This window comes from Nomascus leucogenys, chromosome 13 (genome assembly GCF_006542625.1).
Source record: "Nomascus leucogenys isolate Asia chromosome 13, Asia_NLE_v1, whole genome shotgun sequence".
Classification (NCBI taxonomy): Eukaryota; Metazoa; Chordata; class Mammalia; order Primates; family Hylobatidae; genus Nomascus; species Nomascus leucogenys.
The window spans coordinates 30,620,908-30,647,745 of record NC_044393.1 but is presented as its reverse complement, the minus strand read 5'-3'; the positions used below and the strand labels follow the sequence as shown (position 1 = coordinate 30,647,745).

General features: G+C 50.3%; 1 protein-coding gene across 1 annotated transcript; it reads left to right on the top strand.

Moving 5' to 3' along the window:
- Positions 1–212: 212 nt before the first annotated feature.
- On the top strand, positions 213–26,838 carry BPIFB1 (BPI fold containing family B member 1). Its single transcript, XM_030826786.1, has 16 exons — positions 213–308; positions 3,109–3,264; positions 5,836–5,977; positions 6,985–7,092; positions 8,057–8,206; positions 9,021–9,102; positions 14,738–14,801; positions 16,907–16,992; positions 18,247–18,426; positions 19,371–19,424; positions 19,922–20,080; positions 20,956–21,023; positions 21,821–21,866; positions 22,985–23,048; positions 23,892–23,968; positions 26,675–26,838. Exons 2-16 carry the CDS (start codon positions 3,150–3,152, stop codon positions 26,732–26,734), a joined length of 1,455 nt encoding a protein of 484 aa, XP_030682646.1. The 5' UTR covers positions 213–308; positions 3,109–3,149; the 3' UTR covers positions 26,735–26,838.

The window sequence follows — 26,838 nt, the reverse complement described above, 5'->3', positions numbered from 1 at the left end:
GCAATAATAATATTAATGGCAACGGCCACTCACATTTATAGAGTGCTTATTCTGCTATATGCACTGTGCTTCTCTCAGCCTGGACCTTCCTTTCTCCAAACCTCAGGAAGCTGCAGTCCCAAGGCTGCCTCCGGGCGGGGCTGTGGTTCACCAGAAGCCACAAATATTTACCTTGGAGACCTCGGCCTGGTCTGAGGCCTCTGCCCAAAGACAAAGACTGTGCTGGGGTGTGCAGGATATAAGGTTGGACTTCCAGACCCACTGCCCGGGAGAGCAGAGGAGCGGGCCGAGGACTCCAGCGTGCTCAGGTAAAAGTAGGGAAGGGGCTGAAAGCCAAGGTTGCCAGGAAGGTTCTGAGCCACAGATACCTGTTGAGGTCAGGTCAGGAGCACAGGGGAGGCTCGCCCTCAGGGAAGGGCCCTCGGTGAGTCAGGATCCGCTGAGGGTCAGGGCCAGGTGTAGAGAGATGCCCAGCTCCCTCGCCCAGAGGACCAAAGGGCATGACGAAGGGATGGGGCTGGCTGAGTGTTTTCCTGACCTCACCCTAGTGATATAAACCCACTCTGCACATACCAGTTGCTCTGTCCCAGCTGTGCTGCGGTGGTGCTGGGACAAAAGAAGCATGAGACGCAGACTCTGTCCCTCAAAGAACTCCCAGTGTAGGACAATGTGGTGCCCAAGGAAGACCCAGGGACATGGGAGTGGAGGACAGTCAAACAAGGGTTCCTGGAAGAGGTGACGTGTTGGTTGCAAAGCCGAGTAGAAGGTGATTGGGCAAAGGAGGAGAGAAAGATATTCCACGAAGGGGAACTAGCAGAAGCAAAAGCCGGGAGAGGGGGTGCCATATGACACGGGCGTGTGTGGTGCCTGGATCTGGGGGAGGAAAGTCTTTTCCACAGGAGGGAAACAGGGATGCTACCATCCTCGTGGGTCCCTGGGTTTCTCTGATCCAAAGAGGACTGAGCAGTGTGTACCGATAATGCAGGACAGACAGAGTCAAGGTATTTGCAAGAAAAATACCGAGTGGGGCCACATGGGCGCCTGGATGCGGGGGCTCAGCTCTGTCTTCTGGCTTTGGCTGCAATGTATCTTCTTCTGACTCCAATATTAGTAATAATACCTGTCATAATCATCGTGGAAGCTACCATCTACTGAACGCTTGGCATGCCAGGCCACAAATAGATTGTCTCATTTAATCTTCCCAAAAAGCCTGTGAAATAAGTACTATAATTATTCCCCATTTTATAGATGAGAAAATGGAGGCTCAGGAAGGGTAAGTCACTTGTCAAAGATCACAGAGCAAGTGGTAGAGGCAGGCCTCCAGCTAGGGTTCATCTGGCTGCCAAGCCAATAATATTTTCCCCTCCACCCTCAGGCCTCCTAACACTAACCTTTTCCGCTTAGCAGGCGCAGATTTCCAATTCTTTCGGGGCTTCCAGAGGCTATGTATTTATTCAGCAGCCATTTATTAAGCACCTGCTCTCGGCCAAACACTATACAGGATGCCAGGGACACAGCAGGGAGCAGGCAGACCCAGCCCTCCCTCCCAGAGCTCACAGCTTGGTCAGGGAGGCAGAGGCTGAATCATTATTGCAAGGGTCTCAGAAGGGCTCACACTGCTCCAGGGCACAGGAGACACATGTCATCCGGATGCCACATTTGTCTTTGGCAACAAGAAACCCACATGCTAAACCAAGCGAGGGGCTCAGATCTCTGCAGCGTCTCCCCTCCCTCCAAGCAGGACAGTCCACAGGGGCAGGAGCTTCCATGGGGGGCTGGCAGGCAGAGCCAGGGTGCGAGCTGGAGAGCTCGGGACTGGATTACGGGTGATGATGCCACAACTCTGTGGAGGGAGGAGACAGAGCAGCCAAGGGGCCAGAATACCCCCAAGCTCCTCTCCCTGGCATGAGCCACAGGGCCCTTTCTCTCTCTCTCTCTCTCTCTCTCTGTCTCTCTCTCTCTCTCTCTCTCTCTCTCTCTGCCCTTCTTTTCCTGGCTCCAAGAAGCCATTCAGTCCCTCCCCAGCCCCCTTAGTACTGCAGATTAAGCAAACAGCTTTTTCACAACTTTGAGTCCTACCTGGCTCCTCATTTCCTTCCTTCCTCCAACCTTCATGTCTTGGGCCCCAGGACAACATTTCTCCAAGTGTGGTCCAGGTTCCCTGTCTGCAAGACAGGGGAAGCTTTATAGGGAAAGTGAAAAATCTTGGCAGGGTTTTAAAGGATGAATAGGAGTTCATCAGGGAGATATGGGAGGAGAAAAGCATTCCAGGAAGCAAGTAAGAGCAAGAGCAAAGGCACGGACACAGGAGAGAACAGAGTATGTTCTGAGACCTTCCAACTGCTTGGAACTTGCTAGAACAAGGGGAGAGAAAGCATGCGGTGAGGTCAGCAGAGGGTGAACCATAGAGGGTTTTAAGTGTCAAGACTGAGGGGTGGGAGACACGGGAAGCAGAAGTTCTTTGTTCTGAGCATTGTTGCTGGATTTTCTGTAAGAAAATAGCTAATACAGGCTGGGCACAGTGGCTCACGCCTGTAATCCCAGCACTTTGGGAGGCCGAGGTGGGCGGATCACGAGATCAGGAGATCGAGACCATCCTCGCTAACACGGTGAAACCCCGTCTCTACTAAAAATACAAAAAAAAAAAAAATTAGCCTGGTGCGGTAGTGGGTGTCTGTAGTCCCAACTACTCAGGAGGCTGAGGCAGGAGAATGGCGTGAACCCAGGAGGCGGAGCTTGCAGTGAGCCGAGATGGCACCACTGCACTCCAGCCTGGGCAACAGAGTGAGACTCTGGCTCAAAAAAAAAAAAAGAAAATAGCTAATACATTCCAAGTGCTTACCATGTGAAAGACACTGTGCTAAATGCTTTCCAGATATCAACTCATTTAATCCCTCAACTCTGGGAAGCTGGGGTCATTATCCCCATTTGTCTGATAAGAAAACTGAGGCACAAAGAGGTTACGTTGATTGCCTAAGGCTTCACAGCTAGCCCAGGCAGTTAAACACTGCACTAAACAGCCTCTCCTGGACACCGTGCCCCAGGTCACCAGGCATCATGGGCCTGCCCTTGGCCTGTCTGCCTCAGGGCCCTCTGTGCTCACCCCAGGTCCGGCATCCTGCACTTGCTGCTCTCTGACACCTGGGAAGATGGCCGGCCCGTTGACCTTCACCCTTCTCTGTGGTTTGCTGGCAGCCACCTTGATCCAAGCCACCCTCAGTCCCACTGCAGTTCTCATCCTCGGCCCAAAAGTCATCAAAGAAAGTAAGTTTTCCCTTCTGGACCTGGCTGCCATCAGACAAGGGGGTAGGTGGAGCAGCTTCCCAAAGGAGAGAGAGAGTTCCTCATCACGTGGGATGTGCATGGCTGAGATCCCAGAACGTGGGTGAACATGAGTTGGGGGGTTGTAAAGGTCTGGAGATTCTGTGATCTCAAGAGTCCATGATTCCAAGAACCCCTTCTTAAATTCCACAATTCCAAAAACCCTGAGTTTCCACAGCCTGCAGAAGGGGCATGCGGCCACTGCGTGCAGTGATGCAGCTGCCTCTCCCATTGCCTTCACCTGAAATCCCATCGTCAGAGTACCCCGTCTTAGTTAGACTCAGTGTGCTCCTCCTCCCCAGAGCAGAGACCCTTGACCGTAAGTGTGGCAGCCTGGGTCCCAGGCACAGTGTATCACTTTCCAGCTCTGGGGCACTGGGCCAGTCCCTGAGCCTCAGCTTCCATCTCGGGACACAAATAAGAGGGCCTTCCTCACTGGGTCGTTGGAATTGACTAGAGCTTTATGAATGCTATGACCATGCTTCTCAACCTCAGCACTTCTGATGTTCTGGACCAAACAACTATTTATTATGGGGGGGAGGGGAGCGTCCTGGGCACTTTAGGATGTTTAACAGCATCCCTAACCCAACTGTGACAACCAAAAAGGTCTCCAGACATTGACAAATGTCTCTTAGGGGACAAAATCATCTCAGTGGAGAACGACTGCTCTAAAGTCTCATCCCCTTAGAGGGGACTCACCTGTCAGCTCTGGAGGCCACTTGAGCACTTAGAGGACCAGACCTCTGCATTCAGGGGGACTAGGGGCCTGGGTCATGGCCAGAGGGGCAGGGCAGGGGCAGGTCCTGTGGGACCAACAGGCTCTGTAGCCAGCGGATGGATTCCCAAGTAAGGACGGGAAGCAGAGAGCTCTGAGAGGTTGGAGGGAGGCAGAGGTGGCCTGGATCCACACTGTGAAGCTCAAGCATGTGGAATTTCAGCCAGAAGGAGCTTAGAGACGAACAACCATGCTTTAGGCTCTCCTATAAGGAGTTGTGTACAAGTGATTGGTTTTGAAGGTGATCCCAGAAACACCTACAGGAGTGTGGGGAGGCAAGGCAGGGAAGGGAAGGCATCCCATGAGGGGTGCATGTCCAAGCCAGTTACCACTGTGGCGACTGGAGCTCAGTCCTGCCTAGCAACTGCACCTGTTAGGGCCATTCAGGAGAGAGAAACCACACAGTAATCCCAACAGGTAAGTTTAATGTAAAGAAGTATTACCAGGGGATTGGAGGAATGAGGAATTGGCTAAGAGGGAAAAGAGACAGAGCTCTAAAGGATAACCTAGGGATAGAGGCAGTAGCCAAGGACAGAGCAAGCTCGGAGGTAGAGAATCCTCCCCAGCCCTCATTGTAGAGGGTGTGGTTGAAGCCCACTGTGTGGTGGAGAAGTTTACTGGCTTGTCCCAGGCCAGAGCTGGTCCACAGTTGGCAATCTGAGGCTAGTGGGTGGAGAACCACCTGCCAGGGAGCCAGTAAAATTCTCTGGGAAGCTGCCTCTGGAGGAAGGGGGCTGCTGTTGACTCACAGGGAAGCTGTCTCTGGGGAACTGCCTAGAAGCTAGCCAGGATGCCTGCAGAACTCACTCAGCAAAAGCAACTGGACAGTGACACCATAGGAACCTGGCAAGAGGAGCACACCAAAGCCATGAAGGGAATCCCCTTCCTCCCCTATGCCCCTCCAGAGTCTCCACTGAAAGGGCTTAACACTATGCCAAATGGCAAAAAATAAATATTCACTGGGTCCAGTTCCATTACCACAGAGCAGGTAAGGTGGGTGGATTTGCAGCTGAGAGGCTATAACACAGGAGCTCTGATACACAATGAGGACACACATCTGAGCCATGCTGCCTGAGGGGTGAGGGAGCTGGGGTATTGATACACCAACTCTCACCAATCACTGGCTGAAGTCTGCTCCTGGGGCATCAGCTCTCCAGCACTTCTGACCTGCTCTGCACATGAGCCAGATGGGCTCTAGCTGCTCACAAAAAGCCAGCTGGGACAAGAACCCAGGGCTCCTGACCCCTATGTCTTTGTCCTGGCTCCTCCTTCCTCTGCTCAGCACCTGAGGCTTTTTGGACAACACATCCATAGGATATGGATGCCAGACAATTGTTAACAAGTGTGCTCTGGCAGCAAAACAGCCCCAAACAGAGTTTTGAGGGTTCCCTGCCTGTTAGCCCTAGAAGTGCTTGCAACTGGCTCAGGGGACGAGTGCAGGTCCAGGTACTGAGTGCAGTGGCCGACACTCCCCACAGAGGCTGGCAATGCTCAGGGCTGTGAATGGTCCCAGCCCCACTCCTGACGTGAAAACGACCCATCTGGGCTACTGTCCTCCAGGCTACATCTACACAGTGGGGACTGGCAGGCTGGTCCTGACCTCCACCACAGTAGAGATGGCCACACCCTCGCCTTACCTCAGGGAGCCTCGAGTGATACCCCTCCCCAGCCTAGAGCCCCCACCAAGCCTTCCTTCTTGCCCCTCCTCCTGGGCCCTAATCCCTGGGGTCTGCCTCCAGAGCTCACACAGGAGCTGAAGGACCACAACACCACCAGCATCCTGCAGCAACTGCCGCTGCTCAGTGCCATGCGAGAAGAGCCAGCCAGAGGCATCCCTGTGCTGGGCAGCCTGGTGAACACCGTCCTGAAGCACATCATCTGGTGAGTGGAGCAGGACCACACCAGGAGCTAGCCCCTTCCCACACCTTTGCCCGGGACACACTGTGCATGCTCAGTCAACCAGTCTGCAAGCACTGACTTGTGTCAGATCACAAAGAGTGATCTGACACAAACAAAGCCCCTCCGTCAAGAAGCTCCCAGAATAGTTAACAAGAACCATAAGACAGTGATGCAGGAACCCTAATACAACAACCCCAGAGCAAGGATAGGGACAGTGGCTCAAGCCTGTAATCCCAGCACTTTGGGAGGCCAAGGTGGGCAGATCACCTGAGGTTAGGAGTTCAAGACCAGCCTGGCCAACGTGGCAAAACCCCATCTCTACTAAAAATATAAAAATTAGCTGGGCATGGTGGCAGAAGCCTGTAATCCTAGCTACTCAGGAGGCTGAGGCAGGAGAATCGCTTGAACCTAGGAAGTGGAAGTTGCAGTGAGCTGAGATGGCGCCATTGCACTCCAGCCCAGGCGACAAGAGCGAGACTCTGTCTCAAAAAAACAAAACAAACAAACAAACAAAAACACAACCCCGGAGCAAGGTTGTCTGGGGTGGCACAGGGAAGTGATGAGGTGATGCTTCTCACTGGAGGTGACAGTGGAGCCGATGACTCAATGCTCACCAGGAGACAAGAAGCAAATGGCATCCAGGTAGAAGAATCAGCCTGGGCAAAGGCATAAAGAAGTGACAGTCGGTCAGAATGGCTAGAGCTCAAACCTCAAGGAGTAAGGGATCAGCAGAGTCAGGTCACAGAGGGTCTTATCAGTCAGCTCAAGGAGCTGGGAGTCACCACCTAGAAGAGAAGACACCATGATAGCATTGTGAGCAGGAGTGGAGGGGAGGGATGGAGGCAAGACCATCTGGAGAGGAGTCAGTGGGCAGGACCAGGGTCCCGCTGCTGCCTAGACACCCCAGGGAGATGGAAAAGATAGACAGGGAGTGGATTTGGGAACAGTGAGCGGGAGGCATGATTCTGATCTCTCTAAACCCCATCCAGGCTGAAGGTCACCACAGCTAACATCCTCCAGCTGCAGGTGAAGCCCTCGGCCAATGACCAGGAGCTGCTAGTCAAGATCCCCCTGGACATGGTGGCCGGATTCAACACGTAAGTGACCCCTCCAACAAGTACAGTAGGCTTGATAGGCTCATCTGCTCGTTCCCCCTCCCCCACCCCCACCATGTGGGTGTCTGGAAAAGAGAGTTCCGAGCAGAGAGAAGAGCAAGTGCAGAGGCCCTGCGGCAGCAGTGTACTGGCCTTGCTCAAAGAATGGCAAAGACAGGGGAAAGAGAGAGGGGGCATGGTGGGAGATGAGGCCAGCAGGCAGCCGAGGCCAGATCATGCAAGGCCTCTTGGGAGAAGATAAGGACTTGGCTTTTGCTGAGTAAGATGGGAGCCAGGGAGGATTCTGAGCAGAGGAGGCATATGCTGTGCTTTAACACTTTTAAAGACTCCTGGCTGCTGTGGGGAAAAAAGACTTTCTGGGGGCAAGAGTGGAGACAGGAAATGTTGCAGGAAAGCTACTGCAACAATTCAGGAGGAGATAATGATGGCTTAGACCAGGGTTTGGGGCAGGGAGGTGCTGAGAAGTTTATTGGATTCTGGATATGTTTTGGAGGTAGGAGGGACACCAGGATATCCCGGGGAACTGAATATGCTTGTGTATTCAGGGGGAAAGAGAGAGAAGTCAAGGATGACTCCAAGAGTTCTGCCTGCACCATTGGCAGGATGGGGTGGTCAGTAACCAAGACAGGCAAGGCCGTGAGAGGAGCAGGTCTGGGGAAGAGCCAGTCCAGTGTTGCATGTGCTAAACTTGAGAAGTCCATGAGATATCGGAGTAGGGGGCTGGGGGCAAGTTTGGAAGCTGTCAGCAGATGAAAGAAGTTTCCACCAAAGAGGACTCTGAAAACTGAGCCTGGGACATGCTGGGGTGAAGTTGGGTGGAGATGAGGAGAAACCAGCAAAGGAGACTGAGGAAGGAGGTAAGGTCTGGAAGAAAGAGATGGACGGCAGGGTTGCTCCAGCCCGAGCTTGCCTGGTGCTCACATGGTCAGGTGCCTCAACCCGCTAGGCCCCTGGTCAAGACCATCGTGGAGTTCCACATGGAGACTGAGGCCCAAGCCATCGTCCGCATGAACACCAGTGCAAGTGACCCCACCCGCCTGGTCCTCAGTGACTGTGCCACCAGCCATGGGAGCCTGCGCATCCAACTGCTAAATAAGTGAGTGTCGCTGGCCACCAGCTGGGCTCCCATCCTGCCTGGAAGGAATGCCAGGCGGTGGACTTCCCCCATTTTCCAAATGGAGAACACTGAGGCCTAGAGAAAGAAAGCGACTTATCCCCTCCTGATTCCTGATCTGTATCCCCTCCTGATTCCTGATCTGGAGCTCCTTCCAGGGAATCTGTGATGCCAAGGGAAGTTCAGGACATCAAGGTCGGAAGCAACAATGGTGGGTTTCAGGCATGACACCGGGAGGTGGGGCAAATCTTTGAAGGGGGAGGCCTAGAAGCTCCTCCAAACACCAGGGCAGGCATAGGTGGAGCGAGGGGCAAAAACATAGGCTTTGGGTCAGGCCAACACATTCTCTTCATTTGCTCTCCAGGTGATGGTGGCCAAGTGGCCACCACTTTCCTCGCCTGTAAAGTGCAGGTAATGACACCTTCCAGGCAGCAGTGAGAAAACTGATCAGACAACAGCCATCAAGCACTCAGAACAGTGCACGCGCATGGTGGTGCCAAAAAACATGGTGCCCCCCCTTCCCTTCTTAGCAGGAGGACAGGGAGAAATGCCAGCTCCCATCATCCCAATGCCCAGCATAAAGTTCCAATGACAACACCCAGCCGCTGCTTTCTGATAACTCTTTGCCACTGGCTACGTCTGGCTCAGGGGCTACTCCCAGCCCCATCTCTAACACGTCCTGTGACCTTGGGCAGGTTCCTTCCTCCCCTAGACTCAGCTTCTCCTCTGTAAAATAGAGGAGGGGGTGATCATCTCTGACCCTTTCTAATGTCTCTTGTGCTCTCTTCCCTGAAAGGCTCTCCTTCATGGTGAACATCTTAGCTAATCAGGTCATGAACCTCCTAGTGCCAGCCCTGCCCAATCTAGTGAAAAACCAGGTGAGTGGAATCAGAGCCTCTCTGGCCTGTGGACATTGCGCCCCCTGTGGGGCTTGGGTGGAACTGCAAGCTGGTGCTAAGTGACTGGAGTCTCCTTGGGTGGGCTTTGCTGAAAAAATTATCTGGGGCTGCATAGCAAAGAGTCATGGAGTGGGGTGGGCCATTGACCCGGGCAGACAGTTGAGGTCAAGGTCATGGGACTGCTAAAAGTCAGCCAGGAGCCCTTGAACAGTGACGTGCTGATAAATTTTTAACAATGGAGGGGTTGTTAAGGGGAGGCAACCCTGATTTGTAGCTTTTGCGGATTTCCCTGGTGGAAATACTCCCTTCGGGGACAATTTTAGGCGACCAGTGTGATGTCACTGAACAGAGTTGGGAAAAGATGTACAATAGCACATGATTGTATATTTCCACTAAACAGATATATAAACATGACCTCAGGAGTAATAGATAGTAGAAAAATACAGCAAAATAATTAGGAAGCAATGTGTTTTAAGTTTTTATTAAATTTGCTTTAATGTAATTTATTTAATTGTAAGTTTATATATTTAATTTGTAAAAATGTCTGGGCTTAGCACCCAGCTCAGAAATTTGTGGAAATTTAACAATTGATTCTCAAAAGCTAGTACAAGCTGGCTCTAGCACGGCACTGTCACACATCAATCTGGCTGTGGTATTCAGGGCTGCACCACCCACCAGGTCCTGTTGGATTTTTTTTCTGAGTCAGTAAACACAGGTGACTCTCACTTTAGTTGCCCCTATTTGTCACAGGTATACTAAAACTTTGTAAATTGAATTCATCCACACTGATCAGTGATTTCCACTGTAAATTCCAAAATGTGTTTGTAACAATGGGCCATCTGATCTGGGGTCAAAACACCTTGTCAAATAGCTAATATTTCTTGTAACAAGACTTTTTTCTTTGATTTTTGCTTTTGTTTGTTTGTTTTGAGACAGAGTCTTGCTCTGTCGCCCAGGCGGGAGTGCAGTGGCGTAATCTCAGCTCACTGCAACCTCCGCCTCCCGGGTTCAAGCAATTCTTATGCCTCAGCCTCCCAAGTGGCTGGGATTACAGACGAAACCATCAGGCATGGCTAATTTTTATATTTTTAGTAGAGACAAGGTTTTTGCCATGTTGGCCAGGCTGGTCTCAAACTCATGACCTCAGATGATCAGCCTGCCTCAGCCTCCCAAAGTGCTGGGATTATAGGCATGAGCCACTGTGCCTGGTGACTTTTTTCTTTGAAAATATGATCTAATAAATGAAAAAATTTGGGGAAAAAAAATCCATAATCCTTTTACTTTCATCCAAGAGCGCTTTGATCTTTTGCAGATTGCCTTCCCACCTCCATCCACATGCACTAGTATTTTTAAGAGGCTGCTCTTGGTGTCAGCCTTTAAATCAGATCTATGTTTCAAAGTCATTATACAATACTTGTAATTATTAAATAGGCACATTGTATTTAATAATTTACAAAAATATTCCAGGAACTCCTTTTTAAAATAATGTGATTTTATTAAGAGTACTTTAAAATGACAGTAGCAATATTTAAAACAGTATTTTAGGCCAGGGCCAGTGGCTCATGCCTGTAATCTCAGCACTTTGGCAGGTCGAGGCAGGGGGATCACTTGAGCCCAGGAGCTTGAGACTTGCCTGGAAAACATAGAGAAACCCCATCTCTACAAAAAAATTAAAAATTACAGTAGCTGGGCATGATGGTGTGTCCCTATGGTCCCAACTACTTGGGTGGCTGAGGCAGGAGGATCGCTTGAACCTAGGAGGTTGAGGCTGCAGTGAGTCACAATTGTGCCACTGCACTCCAGCCTGGGCAACACAGCAAGACTCTGTCTCAAAAACTAACTAAATAAATAACACAATGTTTTAGATAAACAATGTGATTTTATTAAGAGTATTTTAAAACAATGGAGATTTTTATTCTTCTCCAAATTGGCTTCCATGTCCTTACCTTCAAGAAAAATACAGTAAAACATTTAATCTCCATTTTGTGAAATATACATCAACTGTACAATATACAATTACGTTTGTTTCTCTATTAAGCTGGAGTTATGATTTTCAACTTCTGCTTCTGCACTAGTAAAGCTTAAGAGTAGCATGTATAGTCAAAGGAAGATCCATTATTTTAATAGTCAAAATATCTACATATTAAAGAGGCCAGGGAAAAATAAGTGAATAATCAAAAACTAAATAAAGCTCAAATAAGATCTTAAAAGGTTAATTTCAGAAGCAATATTGATTCAGCCCAATTCAAGCTACCTTTCTCCAGTACTTTTTTGGAAGAGAATGGGGAGAGACAGAGAGATAAGAGATAAGAAGGGAGGGAACGAATATAATAAATTAATGAATTGTGTGATATAATGAATACAATGAACAATGAATATAATGAATTATGTGATATCAAAGTTCAAGAAAATGGCTTCTTATAGGTAGAATGTTGAGACTCCGACCTGTCAGCAAAGGTACGTATCCAGGGAGTTTTTTAAAGGGAATCCAAAAGTCAAAAATTTCATAAAATTGGAATTTTCTTATGTAAGAAAGAAAATTTTGTTTCTTTGAATAATTTTATTTATCTGTTTCAAGGTGAGAATTTCATAAAGTAGGACCCAGCTGTAGATTTTCTTCCCATCCTCCAGCAAAATCATATTTTATCTGGCATCACACTTTAATAGTTAAAAATATATTTTCTAGTAGAAAAGATGACAAAAACTTGGAATTATACAATGCTCCTTGCATAGTATCTGTCTTTAATGGTGAAAAGCTAAGTAGAAAGAACAATGTGAGAAAGCCGGCATCCCATTTATCATCAGCGAATCCACTACATCCACTGATTTGATATGATGGTCATAGAAATATTTTATTTGGCATGAAGGGAAAAGGCACAGCACGTTTAAGAGATGAGCGTCTGGTAGGAGCTCATTTAGAAAATGTTGAGGCCAGGCACAGTGGCCCACATCTGTAATCCCAGCACTTTGGGAGGCCAAGGCCAGTGGATCAACTGAGGTCAGGAGTTCGAGACCAGCCTAGCCAACATGACGAAACCCCATCTCTACTAAAAATACAAAAATTAGCTGGGCACGGTGGCACGTGCCTGTAATCCTAACTACTTGGGAGGCTGAGGCAGAAGAATCACTTGAACCCAAGAGGCAGAGGTTGCAGTGAGTTGAGATAACACCACTGCACTCCAGCCCGGGTGACAGAAAGAAACTCTATCTCAAAAAAAAAATTAAAAATAAATAAAGAAATAAAATGGAGATTATGGAATGACTTGCTTTATATAATCATGAGTATTCCATAAGATGCATGAAAAAAATCTGGCTAGGCTGGTCGTGGTGGCTCACTGCTGTAATCCCAGCACTTTGGGAGGCCGAGGCAGGAGGATCCCCTGAGATCAGGAGCTCGAGACCACCCTGGCCAACATGGTGAAACCCCATCTCTACTAAAAATACAAAAAGTAGCCGGACATGGTGGTGGGTGCCTGTAATCCCAGTTACTCAGGAGGATGAGGCAGGAGAATCGGAGAGGATGAGGCAGAAGAATCTCTGGAACCCGGGAGGTGGAGGTTGCAGTGAGCCGAGATTGCACCACTGCACTCCAGCCTGGGTGACAGAGTGAGACTCGAAAGAAGAAAGAGAAAGAAAAAAGAAAGAAAAAAAAGAAAAGAAAAGAAAAGAAGGAAGGAAGGAGAGAGAGAGAGAAAGAGAGAGAAGGAAGGAAGGGGAAGGAAAGGAAGGAGGGAAAAAGAGAAAGAGGGAAGGAAGGAAGGAAAGAAGGAAGGAAGGGAAAGGAAGGAAAAAGGAGAGGGGGAAGGGAAGGAAGGAAAAAGAGAGAGGGGGAAGGGAAGGAAGGAAAAAGAGAGAGGGGGAAGGGAAGGAAGGAAAAAGAGAGAGGGGGAAGGGAAGGAAGGAAAAAGAGAGAGGGGGAAGGGAAGGAAGGAAAAGAGAGAGGGGAAGGGAAGGAAGGAAAAGAGAGAGGGAAGGAAGGAAGGAAAGAAGGAAGGAAGGAAGGGGAAGGGAAGGAAGGAAGGAAAAAGAGGGAAGGAAGGAAGGAAGGAAGGAAGGAAGGAAGGAAGGAAGGAAGGGAGGGAGGGAGGGAGGGAAAAATGTTGAAATCTTTTTCAGTGTAAATCCATGGGTCTCAACCCTCGTTGCACATCAGAGCCATCAGAACCTCAGAAGCCTTTAAAAAATACTAATGGCTAGGCCATTCAGAAGTAACTGGTCTGGGTGGGTCCTAGTATCCCAGAGGACTCTACTGTGTAGCCAGGATCGAGACCTGCTGATAGAAATGAAGGATGGGGAATTGTGGGATAAAATGCAGAGGTTCCCTGGGACACCCTTCTAGTGAGAAACAGGCTCCTCTAGCAGTGCCTGCTGGGAGTCTCTGAGCCGACAGTCTTCCATCCTCTCTGGGCTCTAGATTGGCAATGCAGCCAGGAGCAGGGAATGGTTATTCATAGGAGTTAACATTTCTCAAATGCATTGTCATTCCTCAAGAGTATTAAGGGGTGGTCAACAAGACAAAAATGTCAATAATCTTGGAGCACTGCCCTGAAAAGTGAGTCAAATGTTTGACCTTCTCCCAAAGCAGAACAGCTCAGGTCAGGGTTAGGTTAGGTCAGAGTTTCTCGACCTTGGCGGTACTGACATTTTGGGCTGGATAATTCTTTGTCTGGGGGCTGTCCTATGCACAGTAGGATGTTTAGCTGCATCCCTGGCCTCTACCCACTCGAGGCCAGTAACACCCTCATCCCTTCCAAGTTGTGACAACTAAAAATGTCTCTAGAAATTTCCAAATGTCTCCTTGGGGACAAAATCGCCCCCTGTTGAGGACTGCTGGCAATTTTAGGAAGACAAGTGCCCGGTGAGCAAAGGGATGTGTTGGGCTAGAAAGCCACAAAGGGCACAAAGAGATTGCCCAGGAGTCTGGTCGGGTCTGCCTTGCTGGCCTCTGTTCCAGAGTCTGACATGTGGAAAGAACTCAGTAGCAACTTGCTGTATGAATAAACAAATTCTCCATTTAACTCTTTTTTTTTTTCTTTTAAAGTAGAGTCCTGCTCTGTCACCCAGGCTGGAGTGCAGTGGCACAATTCCAGCTCACCGCAACCTCCACCTCCCAGGTTCAAGCAATTCTTGTGCTTCAGCCAACCAAGTAGCTGGGATTACAGGAGTGCACCACCATGCCTGGCTTTTTGTATCTTTAGTAGAGATGAGGTTTCACCATGTTGGCCAGGCTGGTCTCAAACTCCTGGCCTCAAGCGATCCACCCATCTTGGCCTCCCAAAGTGCTGGGATTACAGGCATGAGCCATTGTGCCCCGCCTCCATTTCACTCTCATGGAAAACATAGACACCTGTGAGCAAGACAGGGAGTCAGAGAGGGAGGGCTGTTGGCAGGCCAAGCACACCCTGGGCACAGGGCAAGGAACAAACCACTGCAAAAGGTCCCAGGTGGCCCTGCAGGCTGGGGTGAACACACGAATGAATCCTCAACCCATGGATGGAAACTGGCTGGCCATGGGCACAGCAGCAGGACTCAGGCCAGGTGGGCTGGGCACAGGTTCCTGTGGGGCTGCATTCTGGCCCTTCCCTGATGGAGCCCCTTGCTTATGCTATTGCAGCTGTGTCCCGTGATCGAGGCTTCCTTCAATGGCGTGTATGCAGACCTCCTGCAGCTGGTGAAGGGTAGGTGCTCTGCTCTCTCTTCCACTTTTTCCTTTACTATGGAGCTGGCCTCCAGACCCTGACTCCACCAAGGGAAGGCCTCCCCAAGTCAGGCCTGAGCTGCAACTCAGGCCCAGAAGCAGGTGAGACAAGCACCAGTTGATCCCTGCCCAAGATGCGCAGACAGAAATTCGCCACGACTAGGATTTCATGAGCTCTTACTATTTGTGCAGTTGTCAGGTCAGCAGATGCCCCAAGTTCAAATCCCAGCTCTGCCCCTGACTTGCTCCGTGACTTTGGGAAAGCTACTTTACCTCCTCACCCTTGGTTTCCTCATCCATTAAATGGGGCTTAACCATCCCTACATCATAGGATTGTCAGTGAGGAATAAAAGTCTACAGGAAAGTTCTGGGTACATAGCAGGTGTTCCTCTTGGCACAGAGAAGCACTTACAAATGCATGCTAAATGGATGGATGGATGGATGGATGGGTGGATGGATGGATGAATGGATGGGTGGACAGACAGAAGATGCTAAGACTACAAGCCTGAGCCATCACACGCAGCCCCTGGACTAGTTTTTACGGATACTTTGGAAAACTGCAGCATCAAATAGTTCTATCCATCTCGTTGCAGTTTTACATTTTCCCTCCATCCAAAGGGTTTGAGGTATCTGAGAAGTTAAAGCATGGTTAAAAACTGAGATATCTGGTTTAAAAAATAAAAATCAGAGATGATTCAAAGGGCAAAGATGGAAGGAAGTCATTTCTCCCTCCCCCAGCATAGCAGATATGGGAGGGCACAGGCTCCTGCCCCCACATTAGAACTCTGCCTTGCTCAGGCCCCTAAAGTGGAAATTGGCAGGGAAGAAGAAAAGTCTACCAACTGCTGTTTGGGATCAGAAGAGGCTGATTCCAAGGGCGACCAGAGAGGAGAAGGGAGAGCAGCATGCACTGAGCACCACAGGGCATCTGCCATGGGCCACGCCCTCCCACTGGGTGTTCTGTAGGCACATCTCACTGACTCCTCAGACAACTCCATGAGGTAGCAGTCATGACCCCCCTTCATTGCGATGAAACAGGCTCCGAGCAATTAAGTCACTGTCCAAGTTCACAGAGGCAGTTGGTGATAGAGGAAGACTCGAGTTCCGAGCAGGTGTCATTCGGATTGAGCCATTACTAGGTGCCAGTTCTATACATGAAGCAGGAATTACTATTCTACCGCCGTTTCTTTCCTTTTTTCTTTTTTTAAAATAATTTTTACAGGAGTCATGCTCATCTTCTCTATGCCCTTCCGATTTTAGTACATGTGCTGCCCTGGCGGGCACTATACTCTCATTTTAAGACAAGGAAACAAATTCAGAGGCAAGAAGAGACCAGCCAAGGTCACTGGGGCTCAAACCGAAGTCCAGCTGGCTCCTCCGCTGCCCCGAGGATGGGCCTGGAGGTCTCCCTGGAGCGGTAGGCGGCCGGTCCCTGGCCCTCCAGCGCTCCCCATCCTCGGCCATGCACCGGGGCAGGTGACACGCCACCGCCACCTGGCGGCCAAGTGGGGAATTCTGACGGGAACACGAGATCTTTGCGGGAGCAGAGGAGCCAGTTTGGATTTCGGAGTAGATGTTACCAGGCCTCTGGCTTCCAGCCTAAGCTTCCTTGAGATCCAGGTGCTTACAGGGTGTCCAGACCCAGAACCTCCTGCGTGGGGGACGCGGCTTTCAGTCTGGTAGGGGCGGTGGAGTGTTACAAACAATAGTTCAGTTCCGTTCCAAACCGGGACTTTGGCATAAAACCGACTGGGTTCACATGCTCTCATAGTACGGCTTTGAACAGGTCATTTCCCTTTCCTCAGCCTTGGTTTCCCCACCTGTAAAAGGGGGTAATAATAAGACCTACTTCCTAAGATTATCATGCTGATGAACCAGCTGACCTGCAGAGGCCTGGCACTTAGTGGATGCTCGATAAATGTCACTGTCATCACTGTTTGCATCGTTATTATCAACATCATTATTACCTGCTCCTGCCTACCTGCCTCCCATGCAACAGTACAGCTCCACCTGGAAGCAGCCCCCAACTTCCCCCTCCAATACTGCCCTCCACCCTCACAGAACTTTCTTCTTGTCCCTGAGCAGTGCCCATTTCCCTCAGCCTTGACCGTCTGGAGTTTGACCTTCTGTATCCTGCCATCAAGGGCGACACCATTCAGCTCTACCTGGGGGTGAGTGTCCCAGGACCTTGAGGGTGAAGTGGGGACATTGCTGCCCTTCTCTGACCACCAGGAGTCAGATAGCATGGGCCTGTATTAGGAGAGAAAATCCTGGTCACCATTAGGGCACACGGGCTGATCTAGAAAAATCACTGCAGGCTGAATACGTCCCATGCAAGTTTGTTTTGTTTTGTTTTGTTGAGACTGAGTCTCACTCTGTCACCCAGAGTGACATGGGGGGGCACGAGTGGGGACACTGGGCCCTCAGCCTTTCTCTCAGGCAAGTCCCTGCCAATCCCCAAACCTATGACAACCTTGAAACAAAAGCCAAGGATCAATAAACACAGATCTAAGTTTCTCTCCCAGCTCTATGACTCCTGGTTGTGTGACTTTGGGCAAGTTCCTTCACCTCCCTGAGCCTCAGTTTCCTTGTCTGCAAAATGTCAGTAATAATGGCCACTGAGGAGAGGATGAAATGAGATCTCACCATGCCTGGCAGACAGGAAGTGCTCAGTAACTGTCAGCTCCCTGTCCAGTGTGGAGCTGCACAGTCGTGCTGTGGCTGGACGCCCCGAAGGGCCAGACCATCCTGATAGCATGAATCACAGACTAAGTTTGTTTTGTTTTGTTTTTTTGAAACTGAGTCTCACTCTGTCACCCAAGCTGGAGTGCAGTGGTGCCATCACAGCTCACTGAAGCCTTGACCTTCTGGGCTCAAGCAATCCTCTCACCTCAACCTCCTGAGTAGCTGGGACTGCAGGCACTCGCCACCATGCCTGGCTAATTTTTTGTATTTTTTGTAAAGATGGGGTTCCACCATGTTGCCCAGGCTGGTCTCGAACTCCTGGACTCAAATGATCCTCCCACTTCGGCCTCCCAAAATGCTAAGATTACAAGCATGAGCCACCACGCCTGGTCCCTGGACTAGTTTCTATGGATCCTTTGGAAAACTGCAGCATCAAATAGTTTCTTCCATTTTGTTGTAGTTTTTAATTTTCCCTCCATCCAAAGGGTTTGAGGTATCTGAGAAGTTGAAGCATCGGAAAAAAAAAAAACTAAGATATCTGGTATAAAAAATAAAAGTCAGAGATTATCCGAGGGGCAAAGATGGAGTAGATGTTGCCAGGCACCTGAGTTCCAGGCTAAGCTTCCTGGAACAAATGCAAAAAAAGGAAACAGGCTGAATGGTGTCATTTCCTTCTAGATTGTTATTGGGTAAGCTGCAGAGTTAAAATTCTTAGCCGACTCCCTGCTCTGTCTCCTCAGGCCAAGTTGTTGGACTCACAGGGAAAGGTGACCAAATGGTTCAATAACTCTGCAGCTTCGCTGACAATGCCCACCCTGGACAACATCCCGTTCAGCCTCATCGTGAGTCAGGACGTGGTGAAAGCTGCAGTGGCTGCTACACTCCCTCCAGAAGAATTCATGGTCCTGTTGGACTCTGTGGTAAACCTCAGCACAAGACAGAGAATAAGGCCGCCCAGGCTGCATCATAGGAATTTCCTGAACACAGGGTGCCCCTAAGCAGGAATCCTCCATCAGGCTCAGTTTAATGGAGATCTCACTCCCTCCCCTAATAGACCCTGCCTCTGACATAGCTCTAAACCTAAAATCCTCCCTGTTACATCCAGCCCCAGTCATGGTTCTGCCCTCTGGAATCTTATGCAAATGTTTCCTGTACCAAATAACAGTCTTGTGAAATCAAAAGGCATCTTAGATATGCAGTAGTCCAGGGGTGATAAATACATCTCAGATAGTGAGTAGTCCAGGGATGGCGACTGTGCCACTGCTCACCACTATGACACTCATGGCAGACATCACTAATCGATCAGGGCTCTCCTTCCTACTGAGTCTGGATGCTGACAGACCTTGGAATCCTTATTAACAGGGCACAGCCAATAACCACCACCAGTCAACTATGTTGTGCCACCTCCTCCCGGGTGACTGATGGGGAAATTGAGGTCCAGAGGGGGAAAGCGTTGGTCCAACGTTATGGGAGGATGGCAGGACTTCAGGGCAGCTGACAGACAACCAATAACCAAGCTCTCGGGGACTGGGATGGTGAGAAAATAGAGAGTGGTCACCAACTAGCACATTCATGATTGCAGTAAGAATGAAATCACCTCTCTATGTCCTCTGAGGTCAGGAAGCTGCCCCCAGACCCACAACCATCACCAGCCCACAGTAAAAGTCCAGGCCAGCAGGACCCCATGCCCCATAGAAGCTGACCTAGGGGCTGTTTTTCCACCAATGACAGACACATGGCTTGGGTCACTGGGCCCACTCAGCTTTTCTGGGGTCCTGGGAAACCTTCCTCCCAGCAGTGGGGTGCAGGAGATGTGCCTCTCTGTGCCCTCCAATTGACCTTCTCTGGTTCCTCTCACCCTCAGCTTCCTGAGATTGCCCATCGGCTGAAGTCAAGCATCGGGCTGATCAATGAAAAGGTTGGTCCTTTGCCATCCGCAGCTTGAGGGGTGTTTGCTGTGGTCTGGACACAGGCCTCTGGGGAGGAGAATCTGGTGGGACTAGCATTTCATTCCAGCACTGGGACACTCAAACCGCATCCCTGTCCGCACAGAGATTTCAGTCTAGCAGGCCAGTTTGACCTGAAGCAAATCATCACATGGATAGTATTTCCATTACAGGTGCAGTAACACAGGACAGGTTCTAGGGGCCATGAGAACACTCTGGGCCCCTGATATAGTCTGGGACGTCAGGGAGGCCTCCCTGAAGGGAAGGGTATTCCAGACAGAGGGAACAGGAGACCAAAGGCTGCCAGGTAGGGAGAACAACACAACATTCAAGGATCTGCAAGGACAGGGTGGCTGGAGCACGAGCGGGAGCAGGGAGCCCAGGAAGGCAGGCAGGGGCCAGGCCACACAGGGCCTGTGGGCCGTGGTGGGCACTTGAGAGGCCACATGTGGGTCTGATCTCCTTCCAGGCTGCAGATAAGCTGAGGTCTACCCAGATCGTGAAGATCCTAACTCAGGACACTCCCGAGTTTTTTATAGACCAAGGCCGTGCCAAGGTGGCCCAACTGATCGTGCTGGAAGTATTTCCCTCCAGTGAAGCCCTCCGCCCTTTGTTCACCCTGGGCATCGTGAGTTCAGTTTTCTGCGATATTGGCAGCAACCAGGGGGACCCTTCTGTCTACTTTTCCTGTTCGCCCTCTTGCTTTGTTAAACGTTTCCACCACTCTCATCACTCAGCAGGGACAGGGGACAGGGAGCTCTGAACCAAGAGCCAGTTGTGGGTCCAATTCTAACCCTGTGACTTTATTAGTCAGGAATCTCTGGACAGAAACTCAACTCATATGCACAAAAGGAATTGTATTAGCTCCTATAACTAAAAAGTCTAGATGCTATTGGCTTCGGGAATAGCTGGACCCAGGTGCTCAAACAATATCCTCTTCATTCTCCTCTCTCCCACCTAGCAGCCTTGTTTTCCTCTGTGCTGCCTTCATCCTCAGGCAAGCTATTCCCTCGTGGAAGTGCCCCAGGCTGCATTAGGCTCATATCCTATCAGCTTGGCAAACATAGCAGGAAGAACCTATCTTTCCAATAGTTCCAGCAGACATCTCAGGGCTGACTCGCACTGAATGAGCCTGAGTCAGTTGCCCATTCTTGAGCCAATCAGTGTGTCCAGAAAAATGGAATATGAAAACTTCCTGAGCTGGGCCACCTACACACTAGGGTAAGGGAGTGAGGGCTCTATGAATAGTGGCTGCTTTCGTCATCATCATCATCATTATCATTCCCCACAGCAAGCCTAGATTGTCATCTGTTAAATGGGGAGTGGATACAAGTACTATCTCATTTAACAGATGAGGAAAGTGAGGCCCAGAGAGGTCAAACCCTCTGCCAAGGTCACAGAGTCAGGAACTGAGATTCAGACCCCAGAGCCTCCCTGCATAACCCCTAACTCCACACTCAGATCCTCTTAAGAGCAATGGGGCCTGGGCTTCTCTTGTTGCAGGAAGCCAGCTCGGAAGCTCAGTTTTACACCAAAGGTGACCAACTTATACTCAACTTGAATAACATCAGGTAAACACACAAATCATCGTGAAGATTCTGCTGATGGAAATGAGTCCCGCCCGGTGACCATGGGTTTCTTTAAACACCGACTGTGTGGCTGTCAGGTGAAGGCGGCTCCGGGGCGGGCAGGGAGGTCCTTCCCGGATGCTCCTGCTGACAAGGACTGCATGTGAGGGAAAGGGGAGGAAAACGAAGCAGGCTTTGCAGCAGCCACAGCACAGGCAAACCCTGGCCGCGGGCAGCCCACTCTGGGCACCTCGCAGGCCGTGGCAGGGACAGTCTCCTGGCACAGAAGTGCAGGGCTCCAGCTGCCTCCTGCAGCCCACCTGTTCTCCCTCCCCACCACTTTCCTGTGGCCCCAGAGTGAGTGCAGGGGCTGCCAGCTGGAGCCTCTGGGGACAAGTCAGGCCCAGGGCTGTTTTGATCAGTCCACACAGGGCTGGGCTGTTTTAATATAAATGAGTTGTGAACATATCAAATCAGACTATCTGGCTGCCCTGTGCCCACAATCCTACATAGCAACAAACTGTCGAGCCAGGAATTGGGGAGCCCTTTGAAGGGGCTTGGGCCTCCTTGTCCACCACAGCCCTGACTCCTGAGGTTGATTTTTCTGGTCATTGGACTGCTATTTGTTTTCTGTGTCCCCTCTATGCGCCCCACTCCACCCCTGTCATTAGAATGCAAGGACTTTATGTGGTTCACTAGAGCCTGAACTGTGCCTGGCACATAATAGGTGCTCAATAAATCGCTGTTGAATGAGTGGATGGCGAGTGAGTGGGACTCCAGGGGCTGCTCTTCCATTGCAGCTCTGATCGGATCCAGCTGATGAACTCCGGGATTGGCTGGTTCCAAGTAAGTGTTAACAGGTGGTGCCTGAGGGCACAGGGGATGGCCTGGAATGGTCCCCTCTCAAAAGAGACATTGCCCAGGATTTGCTTCAAACAAGGTCCCCACAGAAGCACCATGGTCGGCTGGCCGGTCTCCACCAAAGTCCAACTTCCCGGCTCCAGTGTTTACAGAGAACCCACTGTGTGTCAGACACAGCTGAGAACACACACACGCACACACAAATACACTCACAGACACACACTTTGTTTCAGTGAAGTTTTGATCCTGAATTAGAACACAAGTGCCCTTGACTCACAATCTCATTCTGCGCACATAGACGTTCCTCAATCCCCTAAACAGCCCCTTCCTGCTGGGGTTCAGGCCGAACCCCAATACCTCAGTCTGGCGTGTTTTCTCTGGTTTTTGTGATCTGTTTTTCACTATTTTTGACTTTTTTTTTTTTTTTTTTGAGATGGAGTATCACTCTGTCGCCCAGGCTGGAGTGCAGTGGTGCAGTCTCGGCTCACTGCAACCTCCACCTCCCGGGTTCAAGCAATTCTCCTGCCTCAGCCTCCCGAGTAGCTGGGACTACAGGCGCATGCCACCACGCCTGGCTAATTTTTTGTATTTTTAGTAGAGACAGGGTTTCACCGTGTTAGCCAGGATGGTCTCGATCTCCTGACCTCATGATCTGCCCGCCTCGGCCTCCCAAAGTGCTGGGATTACAGATGTGAGCCCACACCTGGCGACTAATATTTTAAAACAGGGAGAGTTCCACATGCAAATCAGGACTTCTGGCTTCCCTCCAGAAGTCAGAAGTTCAGGCAATGCAGGGCAAAATTCCCTCAGGACAAATTCGGAGGCAACAGAGTGGCGGGGCCCCTGAGGATGGGGCATCCTCCAATGCCCCCCAAACCCCCCATCTACCAGGCCCCAGGGACGGCTGAGTTCGTGCCCCAACCCAGCCCATCTGGTCCCTGGGAGCCCCCACAGCTCTGATCAGCAGGGGACCTGGAATTCCTACATCCCCACCAGCCACCCTCGCCCATGGGGAGGAGCCACGCCCACGTGGAACGACGGCGGGGTAGGGAGGAACTTCAGATGCTCAGCCACGGTGACAGTGCCCCTTCTCTCTCTCACAGCCTGATGTTCTGAAAAACATCATCAATGAGATCATCCTCTCCGTCCTGCTGCCAAACGAGAATGGTGGGTACCTCTGCCATCTATCCCCCCTCTCTCCGCAGGGCTTGGCTTTGCTTCCCCGCCCTCATCTCCATGAATGGGGCCCCTTTCATTCATCTCCCAGCCATCCCTCAGAGCCTACTTCAAAATCTGCCTCCTCCCAAGAACCTTCTCAGCCCAGTTCCTTTGCCAGTGCCAGAGGCTGGGCTTGTAAAGATGAACCAAGCAGTGGGCCAGCCTTGCAGGGCTGGAAGGAGACAGAGGTGTAAGCAGACAATGAGAGCAATGAGGGAGGTGTAAGAGACAACTGGATGCACCTCAGCAGACCCTGTTCCCCCTCTTGCTCGTGCCTGGCCTTGGTCAAGCTGCACGATCCTTCTGAGCCTCAGTTTCTCCATCTGTAAAATGGGGATGTACAAGTACCTTCTTCAGAGGCACAAATCAGGAGGTGCCTGGCACAGTCAGTGCCCAGCACTCTAATTCAGCCCCAGGTTGAATGAGGGGTGGGAAGAGTTTGTAACCTATACAGTTCCACATTTTTAATTTCTTTAATTTATTAGACTGGAAAATCTCAAAGTACAGAAACCTCCACCGGGGATAATGGGAGCCCCTGATGGTTCTTGAGCAAGAGCATATGAGAATGTGAGGACTGCATTTTGTGTGGGGCCAGAAGCCAGTGCCAGAGGCAAAGGGAGGGTAGATGAGGCTGAGTCGATGCTGGGGCCAGAGAACAGGCGAGCAGAGGCAGAGGGGGCTGTCTGATCAGGCCTGCCAGGCCGGGGCTCCCCTTCAGGAACCCTGAGCCTGCCTCTGGCTGCCCAGTCTCACCCCAGGCCCATCAGTTTCTGACCATGTTTGTTATTTCAGGCAAATTAAGATCTGGGGTCCCAGTGTCAATGGTGAAGGCCTTGGGATTCGAGGCAGCTGAGTCCTCACTGACCAAGGTGAGTGGGTGTGGCCCTAAACATCCTGCCCCAGGGAGGGCACAGCCCTGGCTGGGAGGTGGGGCCTGCACTCCAACCCCAGCCTACAGGTGACCCTGGGCAAGTCCCTTGCCCTCTCAGGGCCTCACCTCCTCATCTGCAAGTGAGAAGGTTGGCTGTGCTGAGGATGGGACCCTCCTAGCCTGGGATCAGTACACTTTTTCCACCCCCTTGTCATTAATTTATTCATTCAGTAATTCAGTAATTCAGTAAATATTTTTCAAGTGTCTTCTATATGCAAGGCATGCCTCTGAGTGCTTGAGGCCACTGAAATGAACAAATTTAACACTCCCATCTTTTTCAAGCCTACCTTCTAGCAGAAGAGGCAAATACACAAGCCCTAAAGATATAACATCAGGCTGAGTGGAGGAAGGCTGAGAAGAAAAAGCAGGCTCAGGAGGAGAGAGTGATGTCAGGGAAGGGGGTGCTGTTTCAGACGGGGTGGTCAGGGAGGGCCTCTCTGAGGAGGTAACATTTGAGCCAATGCCTGAGGAGGTGAGGGGTGAGCCCTGTGCGTAGCTGGAAGAAGTGTCCTGTCAGAGGGACAGGGTCTTAGGCCATTCTCGTACTGCTACAAAGAAATACCTGAGACTGGGCTCAGTGGCTTGTGCCTATAATCCCAGCACTTTGGGAGGCCAAGGTGGGCAGATTGCCTGAGGTCAAGAGTTTGAGACCAGCCTGGCCAACATGGCAAAACCCGGTCTCTACTAAAAATACAAAAATTAGCTGGGCATGATGGTGGGCACCTGTAATCCCAGCTACTCGGGAGGCTGAGGCAGGAGATGAACCCGGGAGGTGGAGGTTGCAGTGAGCCGAGATGACGCCATTGCACTCCAGCCTGGGCAATAAGAGCAAAACTCCATCTCGAAAGAAAGAAAGAAGAAAGAAAGAAAGAAAGAAAGAAAGAAAGAAAGAAAGAAAGAAAGAAAGAAAGAAAGAAAGAAAGAAAGAAAGAAAGAAAGAAAGAAAGAAAGAAAGAAAGAAAGAAAAGAAAAGAAAGGAAGGAAGGAAGGAAGGAAGGAAGGAAGGAAGGAAGGAAGGAAAGAAAGAGAAAGAAAGAAAGAAAATAAATACCTGAGACTGGGTAATTCATAGAGAAAAGAGGTTTAATTGGCTCACAGTTCTGCAGGCTGTATAGGAAACATGATGCTGGCATCTGCTCGGCTTCTGGGGAGGCCTCAGGAAGCTTCCAATCATGGCAGAAGGCGAAGGGGAAGCTTGCACATCACATGGCCCAAGCAGGAGCAAGGGGTGGGAGGCACTACACACTTTTAAACAACCAGATCTCACGAGAACACACTCACCATCACGAGAACAGCACCAAGGGGATGGCACTAAACCATTCACAAGAAACCAGCCCCATGATCCAATCAGCTTAGGCCCCACCTCCAACATCGGGTGCCACAGTTCTACATGAGATTTGGGCAGGGACACAGATCCAAACCATATCAAATGTCAAGTGCAAAGGCCCTGAGGCAGGGATTGTGGGTGTTCCAGGAAAGATGAGGAAGGAGGCCCAGGATCTGAGGCAGCATCCAGGGCAGGTACCTCATAGGCCTGAGATGCACACGCACACACACACACACATACACACACGCACACCTTTATACACCTATACACATACACACACACATACACACACGCACACCTTTATACACCTATACACATACATACACACACATACACTTACACACACACACCCTTATACACCTATACACATACACACATACACTACACACATACACACACATACACACCACACACATACACACACATACACACCACACACATACACATACACATAATACACCACACACATACACATATACACACACCACACACATACACACATAAACACACATACACACATACATACACATACACAGAGATGCACACATACGCATATACACACATACACACACTACACATGCACATACACATACACACACACACTCACCACTTGGCCAGATGGTCTCAGCTCAAGGCCAGGATCATGTCCATCTTGTCCATGCCTCTGTCCCCGGTGCTCAGCATGGCCTGGCACACAGTAGGTGTTCAATAAATGCTTGGTGAGCAAATGACTCTCCGTGGCATCTGCTGGGGAGAGGATCTATGGCAGTTCACCCTCGCTCCCAAATACTACCCTTAAGAAGAACAGCCCACAGTCAGTGTGTGCCAGGCTCTGAGGCATCTCTCCCCCTCTGGAGTGGAGCCAAAACTCTAAGAAGGCAGGGGTTTTTGTCTGCTTTGTTCTCCGTTGTGATCAGTGGCTGCACACAGTAGGTGTTTAGTAAATGCCTGCTAACTGAGATGGACACCTTACTGTCATTAGCTCATGCTGAGGAGGGGCCCAAAGCAGAGAGTGATCAAGGCGGGTGCTGAGTGCAAATCTCACTTCTGCCACCTACTGACTTTGGAAAGGGGCTTTTGCCATCTTCAAGTCTCAGTGTCCCCATCTGCAAAATGGAGATGACATTAGGACCCGGTGTGACATTAATGTTCACACACAGACCCTCCACCCCTGACCCTTCCAAGAATTCTGTATTTGTGTGTTCAGGGTCATGGTCCCCCAATGCCAGCAGTCACCTTATGGAGGACAAAACCAGCATAAACCACAAGGCAAAAGGTTAAAGAAACCTGTTTTCTGACTTTTCCCGCCAATTCCAGGATGCCCTTGTGCTTACTCCAGCCTCCTTGAGGAAACCCACCTCTCCTGTCTCCCAGTGAAGACTTGGATGGCAGCCATCAGGGAAGGCTGGGTCCCAGCTGGGAGTGTGGGTGTGAGCTCTATAGACCATCCCTCTCTGCAATCAATAAACACTTGCCTGTGA

What these genes read in the sequence shown, in the direction of transcription:
- BPIFB1 (XM_030826786.1), top strand. Translation starts at nt 3,150, where the DNA reads ATGGCCGGCCCGTTGACCTTCACCCTTCTCTGTGGTTTGCTGGCAGCC. An exon ending in CCCAAAAGTCATCAAAGAAA is followed by an intron (nt 3,265 to 5,835) that starts GTAAGTTTTCCC and finishes GTCTGCCTCCAG; the next exon opens with AGCTCACACAGGAGCTGAAG. An exon ending in CTGAGTCCTCACTGACCAAG is followed by an intron (nt 23,969 to 26,674) that starts GTGAGTGGGTGT and finishes CGCCAATTCCAG; the next exon opens with GATGCCCTTGTGCTTACTCC.